Source organism: Dipodomys merriami, unplaced genomic scaffold (genome assembly GCF_024711535.1).
Source record: "Dipodomys merriami isolate MVZ:Mamm:240054 unplaced genomic scaffold, mDipMer1.0.p SCAF_19, whole genome shotgun sequence".
Lineage (NCBI taxonomy): Eukaryota > Metazoa > Chordata > Mammalia > Rodentia > Heteromyidae > Dipodomys > Dipodomys merriami.
The window spans coordinates 7,869,445-7,881,282 of NW_027203270.1; the positions used below are offsets into that span (position 1 = coordinate 7,869,445).

Below are 11,838 nucleotides of genomic sequence, written 5' to 3' on the forward strand. Positions count from 1 at the left end.
TTATTCTATATTCCTAAGGTGTCTGAATTTGCATCCAATTATGTAGTAATAGTTCTGAATAAACATAAATTGAATCTATCTGCAAAAAAAAGTCATGACTTGGTGTTTCAACAGCCTTCCTGGGGTCTTGCAGTCTATACACCTGAGATCCTGCTATCAAAGGATTCAGTTCCATTTTGCTCCAGGCTCTGAAGCCTGAACTTAAAATCCCAGCTGGGCTTTGTTTAACCAGTGACCCTTGGGCCAAGTTCATGAATAGTTTGACTGGAGGGTGGACAGAACTTGTCACCTACTTTGCATGATTCTAGGACCACATAGGGCTCTGTTTCCACTGGTGCCCAACAGTGGTTTTAACAGCCTGCTAAATTTATAAGCAGGAAGTCGCCGATTCCCTGAGATAATATTACTTGATTCCCTGGTCCCTCTGCTTCCTCACCTGGGGAATGGATGGGCAGAAAGACTAAGTAGAACTAACCAGTGTTTAAGAGCATTAACCCCCAGGTCAGGGGTCAATGAGCTGATGAGGACTCAAATGTTTCTGGTAGTCAGACTTGTCAAAGGGTTCTCACACTGTTATAATACTTGGCCTTCATGGTAGCTCTCTATGTGGGCCCTGCATGCCACGTGAGCCAGAGCCAGAGTCAATGTGGATAATCCCAAGGATTTGGGATCAGTTCAAGAGTTTTTGTTTCACATGAACCTATGTCATAACAGTTAACATGTAAAGAAAAACAACTCCTCCTCTTCTTCCTTCTCTTCTTCCTTCTTTTCTTCCTCTTCCTCCTCCTCCTCTTCCTTCTTCTTCTTCCTCTTCCATCTCTCTTCCTCCCACCCCCCTTGTCCTCCTTCTCTTCTTTTCTTCTTTTTTGCCTATCCTGAAGCTTGAATTTGGGTCCTGGGCGCTGGACAGCGTCCCTAAGCCTCTTTGTGATTAAGGCTAGCACTCTACCATGAGAACCACAGTACCACTTCTGGCTTTTTCTAAGCAGTTTATTGGAGATGAGAATCTCATGGACTTTTCTGCCTAGGCTGGCTTCAAACTGTGATCCTCAGATCTCAGCCTCCTTAGTAGCTAGGATTACAGGCATGAACCACTGGTGCCTGGCAAGAACTTCTATGGTGAGTTTTGCTCAGTGTCCTTTAACTGCATCCCTTTCTTCATGTCTCACAGCCTCTCGATGTGAGAAGTATTGTAACGTCTATTTGCAGATGAAGAAACTGAGGTTCAGAGTGGTCAAGTGCCTTGCCAAAAGTTACAATAGCTCAAGGCAAGAGCCTGGTTGTTGTAAATTCAGCCTGTAGACTCCAAGACTCCTAACTACCAGGTGAAGAATCACTGTTGGCTGAAAAGGGAGCCCACACAACACCCCAGATTCCTCCAATGAACTTGTTCAGAAGTGGCAAAACCAGCTGCTGAGGCTTTGTCTACGGTGGGTTTGGGTCACCCAGGTGCCCCATTGTGTGGGGTCTGCCTCAGTATCTCTTCAGTGCTTGGAAGAGGCATACCTGTGTAATACTCTGAACCCAGTACACACCTACGCCAGACAGGGGACTTGCTTGACATTCTACCAATCTTAGCAGTTTAGCCCTTAGCCCCTCCCAGTGTTGGGAGGGGCTATATAAGTCTTCCAGCCACCACCAGCTCCACTCCACTTCCTTTTGGATTAATTAGGAGTGGACGAGGGACAGGAAATGTTCATTGCCTATAAAAATTACCTTGGAGCAGTTGGCCTTGACAGTTACTTCATGGGCTTGGGAGAGAGCTTGGACAAGGAGATTCTGTATGCAAATAGGTCCATGCATGCTACCATCTATCAGTTCTTAGTTGTTTTTTTTTTCAGGAAAATTTGTAATCATGAATCATCTTATTTTTATTCTCCTCCACCTCTTTCTCTTTCTACTTATCATCTTCCCTTGTGTCCTTCTTTTATTTATCTCCCTCAATTGCTTTCCCATGTTGTGCATCTTGCATTCATCCTGTAAGACTAGGTTCAAATGTCACCTCTCCTAGCCTTCCAGGATGTCTCCAGGTGGTTTGGCAATTTCCTGTTGTTCCTTGTGCATACCTTCCTAACAGCTCTTAGAAAGTGGCTGTCACTATTTATTCAAACATATCAACTCCCTTATGGAGTTAAGGCTATGCAGTCCCTGGAGAAAAGGACCCATGCTTTTAATCACAGCCTAGCATCCTGCTTGATATAGAATAGGTGTACATATGGCATTTATAGAAGGAAAGTGTCTAAGCTTTATGCTTTGTGTGCCTTTAAAAACAATAATAATGAGGAGGAAAAGATCCCTTCTGGACACTGGCATTAACTTTGTAAAGTGTCCTAGAACTTGTGCTGCCCTGTCCTTCCTGACAGTGAACAGAAGTCAGCACAGCCTGGGTGGTAGGGTGGCTGGGTCCTAGGAGTTTCTTAGGCTTGGGAGATGGTGCCCGTGTACATGCCCCCCCCAAGACCCCCAAGGACTCCCAGACATTGCAGGAACTAGAGTGTTGCTTCATGTCAGGAACACAAACCCTTAAAGAGCGAGTCATTGTGCTTGGAGGCCAGCCCAAACTTGAAAGGGTCTCTTTCCCTAAGTAGCAAACAATTCTCACTTGACTTTTTCCAGTTTCTCTGTGTCCATGCTTCCAACGCAAGCACAGCGCAGACAACCAGAGTACAATAAGCATGCCCCAAACCTTTCCTCCAGCCCCCAGACCTAAAACTCCTCCCCAAATAAGGATAATGTGACCATCCAATGAGAGGGAAGGGAAAAACCACCACCACCACCACCACCACAACAAAAAACCCTACCCAGAAAGTGCTAGAAATTAACATCATGACCAAGATAGAGAAACATATGGCTCAGAGAATAATCCTGTATATGCTAATCCAAAAAAAAAATTTCCCTAGGGAAAAGTCTGGATCAAAAATAATTCAACTATAATGTTAAAGGATCATTTCCAAAAATTAAAAAAAAATCTACCATTCCTACCATTATCATTCCAGCGTAGTCTGATTACCACTCAACTTCAAAACAAAAATCTCTCAGTGTTACAAAGGGAAAGGACTCAGGACAGGGAGAAAGCTTTGGAATGAGACTGGGAATGACAAGAATTGATGAGACCAGGATTCCTGGTGCAGTACTCTCACTGCATCTCACCTGACCCAGCTACAAGCAGCTTCCCCCTTACCTAGGGTGGCCAGCTGAAGTCCTCAAACTCCACTAACTTTGGTAAGGGTGAGTCAGCATTTTAAATTGCTTCAGGACTCCCAGCCCCTCCAATCCAAAGAACAGCTTTGGGCTCTGATTATTCAGATGTCTTCATCATTTAAATAACCCCGCCCCCTATAGGGGAGGAAAATAACAGTAGCCTTGCGGACTGCTTGAACTCAGGTCCTAGGCATTGTCCCTGAGCTTTTGGGCTCAAAGCTAGAGGTCTACCACTTGAGCCACAGCTCCACTTTTGGCTTTTTTGGGTGGTTATTTGGAGATAAGAGTGTCTGCCCTGGCTGGCTTTAAACTGTGATTCTCAGATCTCATCCTCTGAGTAACCAGGATTACAGGCATGAGCCATCAGTGTCCAGCCGAAATGATTTTTTTAAGAGACTAATTTGTGGTCATATGTCAAAGGGACATACTTTGCTTAATTTGTGGAAGATATTCTACTCTGTCATCTACTTAAGTTTCAAAGAAAAGAATGTTGGGGGGGAGGGGGAAATGGACCAAAAAAAATCAAATTATGCTGCAGTCACCAAAGGGCTTGTCAAAGCAACTGGCTGAATATAACAAGGGACTAAGAGAGAAGAAAACAACACAAGCCAATTCACCATTCACCTATCACCTCATATTTGCCAAGGGCTCCTGAAGACCTTCTTGATGGAGAGGAAACTGAGGCAGCCCACAGGGGTCAGAGGGAGAGCAAAAGCCCTCCAGACTTAAGGCAAAGACAGGGTTAAATCACTTACGTCGAAGGATCTCCCGTTGCTTTCTGACGTACCAGGTGTACAGGGCAGCTCTCTTCTGGGTTTTCATGGGGGTGCCCTTGTTGAGATGTTGGGAGAGATGTGACTGATTCAGGCCGGTGACATCTACCACCTCCCTCTGGGGAATGTTGTGTTGCTGCATGTAGCCTTTGATCATTTTGGCAGCCCTCCAAGGGTCCTCACTGGACAGATAAGCAAATGGTTAGGGTGTTGGTGGAGATGGCCAGGGAGGAATACTTGCATGCGAGGGGTTCTGCCTATTCTCTCTATCAAAAATAATCTTCACATATTTTTTCACCTAGGAGAGGTATAAGGCTAAAATGAAGCCCAAATGGAGCCAGACACCAGTGGTTCACACTTGTGATCCTACCTACTCAGTAGTCTGGGATCTGAGAATCTTGGTTCAAAGCCAGCCTGAGTAGGAAAGTCTGTGAGACTCTTATCTCCAATTAACCACCAAATTGTGGCTTGAGTGGTAGAGCACCAGCACCTAGGCTCTGAGTTCAAGTTCCAATACATACACACACACACACACACACACACACACACACACACACACACACACACACACATACACACACAGAGTGAAAAAGGCACTGAGGGGCCCTATATGGAATATGCTCTCTCTTGAGATGAGCAGGAGAAAAAGCTCATTTTCAGGAGTGAGCAAGGACCACCAGCACTTGTTCTCATTAAGCAGAAGAACAACAACAACAAAAACTCTTGTTTTAATTTGCCTTTCTTACCATCTCCTCCAATTCCAAATACTTAAAAGGGAAGAGTCCTATTGGAGGAACTTGGGGGGTACACTGGTTCTTCAGTGATAGGGGTCTTCCCTGCTCAAAACCTTTCCCATCTTATATTCCTTCTGAAAAGGTGTCATAGTCTCTTATCAAATAAGGGTAACAAGGTACTTAATATGTGTCCATCTCCCAAGCTAACTAGCTTAGCCAGATGTGAAATGGTTTTCAAAGTCTTAGGAAAGTGTCCACAAATATAGTAGCCTTCCTCCTGGGTTTGAGGAATCACACTTTATTTTCATAGCAAGGAAAAAAAGTATCCACAGTTCTGCCTCCTAAATAAAATCTAATAAGGACAAATAATTTCAGTTTCAGACTAAGACATTAAGCATCCCAAAATGCCTTGTTTCCTGTGTTCTTGCGTTTCTCCTCTGATAGGTAAGGGAGTCAGGAAGGTGATGTTTCTAGTACATTTCAAGTTTGGGCTGAGAACTTTTCTTTTTTTTTTTTAAACACAGGTATGTAAGAAACTTTTATATTATTAGTGTCTTTGAAGTTCACTGATTTAAAACACCTTCAATTTGGCTAGTCTTTTCTTGCCCCTTGATTAGGTGACTTAAAATGAGAGATATCATTTAAATTAAGAAAATAGTGCATAGCATAGAACAAAAGTACCAAAGAAGCAAAATATTCACATGTATTATTGATTTAATGCAGCTATATGACTTACAAAAAAATCTCTTGGCTGAATGTTCACACACACACACACACACACACACACACACACACAATTACCTTGATGTGACATGGAAAAAAAATAAAGGGAAAATTGGTTTCAGATGAAACAATAAAAAACTGATGTCAAAGCAGAGGCCAAAACAGATACAGTACAGTAGTGTACTAAGCATTTCTTTACAAATGGTGCCTGTATATCAAATGAAATTAATTTAGCTTAATGCATTAAAACCTTCTGTAATCAAATTAGCACCCACGTATTTGATTAGTCGGTCTTTAAAAGCAAGCCGTTGATATTACAGTTGTGAGAAACCAAGCTTGGAGGGAATTTTTTGAGAAGTGCAGACTTTTCAGATTAATTATATATTAGTTAACAACACATTTCTTCAGTATTCAGTATTGATAAAATTACTTCTAAGTAAGACGACTTAGTTCTTGAAGTAACTACACGAGCAAAAACAAACCAAAACCAAAACAAAAGCAGAAAAAATGCATTCCAGTTTCAAACGTGGAGAATTCACCTTGAGCCAGCGAAAAATAAGGTGATAACCGTTTTCTACATGCCCATGTAAACAGACAGAGAGCATTTAATAGCTTATTTCTGCAAATATTTCCACAGATATCTTTGGGATGGAAAAATACTTCTACCAGGTATCAACAATAGCTTCAACAGGGAGGAGGAGGAGGAGGAAGAGGAGGAGGGGGAAAAGGGTCTTTGGATTTTAAAGGTTACAAACCCGTGTGGCTTTCGTATTCTTTGGCTCTTTTCCTTTTGTTTAAATGTTCTCCCTGGGGTCATTCTGCGTGCTTTTAAGAAACCGAGCGACACCGAGTATAAGGTATCAGGGTTGTGCGGGAAGAGTGGAATCTTAACCCGGATGGTTAAGAAAGAACCAACTAAAAGCGCCCACAAACCCTTAGAAACCACCGCGCTCGCTCAGGGTGCCAAGACTCCGACTTGGAGTAAGATGGCGTAGAAGTGACAACACCTTTTCTACCTGTCTGACCCCCAGATTTCCCGGGGTGTATTCACCGGGAGGAGCCCCTGGGGGCGTTTTACTGGAACGTTCGGCTGCCCTCCAGGTGTTCCCAGACCGGGCGGACAGCGCGGAGCCCCAGCCGCGCCGGGCTATTGTGTTCCGAACGAGCGCAGGTGTCAAAGCCGCCCCGGAGCCCGGCGGCCACCTCGTGTCCGCTCGCCCGGCTCCTTCCCAAACACTGGCTCTGCTACCCACGCATCGGAAGCACGAAGCCCGTGTATGTGTGTGTGTGTGTGTGTGTCGGAGCGGAGGGGAGGAGGGTAGGTGTCCCATGTCTTCGCTCCCTTAGTCGCCAAACCCCAGCCGCGCTCCAGCCCTCGCCGGCGGGGCGTGTAAAGGACAACGGGGGGAAGCGGCACAAAGTAACCCCCCCTTCACCCTTCCCTGCGCCCCGCTTTCTTTTCTTTCCGCCTCGGGGTGGGGTGGGGTGGGGGGACAGGGTGTGTGTGGGACGGGAGGGGGTGCCTGATACTCTGGAGCCGATGCGCAGTGACCTGGGAACCGCGAGCGATTTCGTGAAAAATTACTTTTAATCAAGTCCGACACTCCAGGAGTTGGGGGTATGGAAGGCGGCACTCACTTGGGCGGGGGGTGAGAGGGGAAAGATGAGAAAAGCCTCAGGATCGGTCTGGTGTTCCCGGTCACCCCATCCTAGCGAGGGTCCGCAGACCCCGAGGCCGGGCCTGGCTCTCGGCCGGCCGGGGCCTGCGAGCGTCGGTGGCCCCGGGGACTGGGCTGGGAGGCTGGGGAGCCGAGGCAGGCCGGGACTCAGGGGGATCCCCGGAGACTGGGGGCACTCGGCAGCTGGGGGTGGGTGGGTGTGGAGTGTGCCGGGCGAGCAGCGAGCACCCCCCCCCCCCGCATCTGCGTTTTGATTTCCTTCCTTTTCTAAGCCGCATTTACAACTTGACCAATGAATAACCCGCCTCTCTTTTCAACCTAATCACGGCTCTTTGTGTATCTTTCTGTTGATGATTTATAGGAATAAATTAATAACACCCCAACTCCACGTGCTTGCAGTGGATGTTACATCTCCACTGCGTCCAGCCCTGCGCGGGGGGCCGGGGTGCGGAGAGGGGCGTCCCGGGTCTCCTGGGGCTTCCTGGATTTTTAAACGCAGCGGCCACAGGCGGCAGGGCCTAGGTCCCCGGTGACCAGCGCCCGGAGCCCGGTGGATTCTCCAGGCTTCCAGGTCAACCTCCAGGCCTCCTAGGCGCCCCAGACGCTGGGGGTGAGGAAGGGGGGACTCCATTATCGCCCCCTCTCCGCCTCGGCGAGACACCCCTTCCCACTCCCTAACTCCGGCCTGCCTGAAGTCACGCTGGAGGAGAAACCTCAAATCTAGGAATTGTATAACAAGACATTTTCTTGGGGTGTGGGTGGGTGGGTGGAACCCCAGAAATCATGCCGATGGTCATAGCAAGAGGGTAACCACCAGGTAGGTTCCCCAGGGCGCAAATCCAAAGGCAAGATCATACCCACCCACCCCAAACTCCCCCTACCCCCAAACAAACAAACAAACAAAAAAAAAACTGGCTCTGCAGACTGAGAAATCTCGGGAGAAACTGCAATCCTGGCCTGGGAAACCTTGAAACCGAGAGCACGCGCGCGTTCAAGTGTCCCGGGAGTGCGGTGTGGGGGACAACAGGGGTGGGTGGGTGGGGAGCGCATGAATCGGTTTGGGCTCCTTCCTAAAGCCGAGTGTTCCGGAGGAGGTCTCCGGGAACCGCAGGACTCTTTGGATAATTAGTAACTAGCTGTCAAAGCGTGTGTCGGCCAACTGAGGACCCGGCAAAAGGATCAGGGCCTGCCTCGGAAGAAGACAGCCAAGCCAGCCCTAATTCTCTCTGGGGTGTCGGGAGAGGAGAAGTTGTACACACACACACACACACACACACCATTCCTTTTCTCAAATTAAGATCAACCCCCCCTCCACCCCCAGCGATTGGGGGGTCTTAGCCACGTGTACCCCCAGCCCACCCGGCTTTGCTTTAGATTCCCTGGGCCCGCGCGGGTTCTGTCTACCCTGACCCTTTCGGGCAAACAATTCCTCCCTTTTGTAAATACATCTAAACGGGTTTGGGGAAGGGGAGATAAAGCTGGACCTTGCACGGGCGCCGCCGGTGGGAGCGCCCTTTCCTCCCACCCCACCCCAAGTGTGCCTTCCAGGCCCCCGGGCCACAGGCGGCTTCCCGGCGGCTCGGCCCTGGGGCCGGCCTTGGACTCCCCGCTCCAAGGCGGCGGCGGCGGTGGGGGAGAAACATAAAAATGCCCGAACGAAAGCTTGTAGGGGCGTCCCAAGCTTCTGTTCCCGGGACAGCACCGCTGTTTCACCCCCCCCCCCCATCACACCTTCGATCACCTGGGCAAACCTCAGGGCCCCAAGGCTCCGCACCTCCCCTACTCCCTACTCCCGGCCGAGCTCCAGCCCCACGGGGAAGGAACGAAAAAGGCCCTTGGAGTCCTTGGACGCTGGCCTGGACCGAAGGCGATGGAGGTTCCAGGCCTGATTCTGGGTCACCTGGCTGAGGGGCGCCAAAGGATCTGGGTGGGAGAGAAGCCCAGCAATCCGGCTTTGTGAGTATGTGTGTGAGAGAGAAAGACAGACAGACAGAAATCCTCCGCGCAGGGGTTCGAGCCCAAGGCCCGGGGGTGTCTTGCGGCACTCCAGGCGCTCCGCGCGCGCAGCCCGCGCCCCGCCGGCCTACCTGAGCATCCGGTCCACCTCGGCCCGCTGCTCGGCCGCCTCCTCGGTGTTGAGCGCCTGCAGTTCCTTGAGGATGGGTGGGGTGTCATAGTCATCGCCGTCCTCCGAGCCCTCGTCCCCGGACAAGCGGCCTTTGGCGTGGCCGTTGGTGAGAGTGTGGAAGACCGGCTTGGTGTCGGGATCGGCCCCGCTGCCGGGGGAGAGGGGCAGCGTCTCTAGTTTCACCCCAAAGTTCGGGGACGGCAGCAACTCTTCCAAGGCCTGGACCAACACCTCCTTGGTGACCCCGGAGCTTAGCAGGGCGCTCAGGAGTTCTTGCTGGAGCGACGTGAGCTTGGACACCATTTTCCAAGGACAGAAGGGGGGGGGGAGAAAAAATGGGGGGAGGGGTGGGGGGGCGAGAGAGGGCAGGCAGGTGTCTGTCGGTGGGGTGTGATAGAGCAGGGTGGAGGGGAGTTTCACGAGTGAACCCCCAAGTCCTGGAACCCCTCCACCCTTCAACCTCCACCGACACCTGTTAACTCCCTTGGGGTCCCGGAGTCTCCTCCGAGAGGAGTCAGAAAACTTCTAACTTGCCATGACCGCCACCATTAGGCCATATAAGATATGCAAATGAGCGGGGAGGGCCGGCTTTCGGCAAGATGCAAATGGTGGTGGGGAGGGCGGGGAGGGGGGGGGAAATCCTGAGACCGGGCCAGCCCGAGGGGCAGTGCCGGGGAGCCGGGGACCCGGGCCGCGCGTGCGAGGCCTGCCCGCGCCCATTGTCCTCTCGCTGGGTGGGGGGGTTGGGGGAGGGAGGGAGGGCGCAGACCTTTCCCTACAGGTTCTGTGGATCAGCCGAACTCTCGCCGACCTTTGGACTCGTTCAGCAGCGAGTAGCTTGCAGCCTGGGCTCAGGGGCTTTTCCACTGGCTACCGGTTCAGCTTTGATCAACCCCCCCCCAAAAAAAAAACCAGAAAGAAGAAACTACGCTTCCGGGGGGTTCAAGGTGAGAGCTGGAGAAAATTGGGGGGTGCTCTTGGAAGGAGGGAGAGGAGGAGAAGGATAAAAGAGAGCCTGGGAAGTGCCCGCAGGCGGTCAACCTGAAAGACCCGAGGGGGTGTGGAGGAGAAGCGGACCCTTTGGGAATGGGCCTGGAGACCCCCCTCCCCCCCAGAGAAGTGGGGTGGCTTTCGTCCCGGTGAGTGTGGATTAAAGGGATCCCATAGATTTTTTTTTTTCTACCTGGGGCCTCAGGCCCTCCTCAACCGACCTGCCAGGCTTGGCAGATTGGATTTTCAGGACGGCAGGCAGGCCCAGACAGCCGTGGACAAGGGGCGCAGGAGGCCCCGGCGGGGGGTGGGGGGGATTGGACACTTGGAAGCGGGCACCGGCTGATGAATGGCCAGAGGGAGTCGCCGGGGAGTGGAGCTCCCCCCGCAGCCGGGCTGCACCAGCTCCCAACCTGGCCAGGCCGCGGGAGAGCGCCTAACCTGGGTCGTGTAGCTAGCTGCGCCACAGCTTAAACCCAGAATATCAAAGAGCCTCGGCTTTGGAGGCAAAACTTGGGACTATGGGGGGACTCTTTTGTAGCACAGAGAGCAAAGCTTGGCCTGCGGCTGGGGGTGTAGGGTGTGGGGCGGGGGGCGCCTTGGAGCTGCGTGTTCCCCTTTCTGGTTTGTTCGCAGTTGCAGATCATCGGCGGTGCCTGGAGCCCCAGATGCACTCTGCCAAGGCAAGGTCACTGGCCGCTGTGGCCCGAGTCTTGCACCGAATGGAGAAGGAGCTGACAAAGCCACTGCAGGAAAGTCGTTTTTTTCCACTCAGGCCTGGCCTGGAAGGAAGCCTTAGGCCTTTCCGCATTGTAGGAAGTTTCAGCCACATCTCCCCAGGGGCCCTGAAGGGGAGGGAGCCAACAGGGCATTGGGACTTGATAGGTACTATGGGGAAAGAGGCGACCTCACACCCACCAGCCTGTAGCTCCTGGGGCAGAGCTACCCCTTCCACTCTCGGAGCCTCAGTTTCCTCATCTGTGAAAATGGATTCTAATAGCTGTCATTCTTGGGGGGGAGGGGGAGGGGAGAGGGGGTGTTAGATAGAGGGAGACTACCTGTGCAAAGTCTTGATCTGATATTTTGAGAGTTCACATTTTCCAATCTGGGAAGACAGGAGGCTAGTGTGTCTCTAGTAGTAACATCTAGTCAGAAATTAGTTCCTAGGGGCTGGGAAGGTGGCTCAGTGGTAGAGTACCTGCCTGGCATATAGGAGGCCCTGGGTTCGATTCCTCAGCACCACATAAGCACTGGAAATGGTACTGCTGCTCAAGTGGTAGAGTGCTAGCCTGGAGCTGGAGAGCTGAGGGACAGTGCCCAGGCCCAGAGTTCAGGCCCCACAACCGACAAAAAAAAAAGAAAAAAAAATTAGTTCCTAGTAGTAAAATCATTTCCTAGGGTGAGAGATCCAGTGCTAGATTTGGAAGGGCTATTAGAAGCAAGAATTTGAAATCAACAGAATTGCAAAAGGGCCCCTATGAATACCTTCTCCCACTTCCAGCAATACTCAGGAGGTTTGGAAGAAGTTGGGGTTGAGTTAGGAATCAAGAGTGAGTTCAGCATGGAGGAAGAAATGTCCCCTAGGGACAGGCCCAGACATCTCACATGTA

The 11,838-nt window shown here is 50.9% G+C and overlaps 1 protein-coding gene across 3 annotated transcripts in view; it reads right to left on the reverse strand.

Moving 5' to 3' along the window:
- Hnf1b (HNF1 homeobox B) overlaps positions 1-9,798 on the reverse strand; it is a 59,764-nt gene extending 49,966 nt beyond the window's left edge. For 2 of the 3 annotated variants that reach the window (XM_070027164.1, XM_070027163.1), the window contains exons 1-2: positions 9,198-9,793; positions 3,957-4,156 (exon numbers count right to left, since the gene is read on the reverse strand). In XM_070027164.1, the coding sequence (XP_069883265.1) occupies positions 3,957-4,156; positions 9,198-9,541 (544 nt within the window). In that variant the 5' untranslated portion in view covers positions 9,542-9,793. Of the gene's footprint in view, positions 1-3,956; positions 4,157-9,197 lie in introns of all 3 variants that reach the window. The other variant, XM_070027165.1, reaches the window with a different exon arrangement.
- Between the last annotated feature and the right edge of the window lie 2,040 nt (positions 9,799-11,838).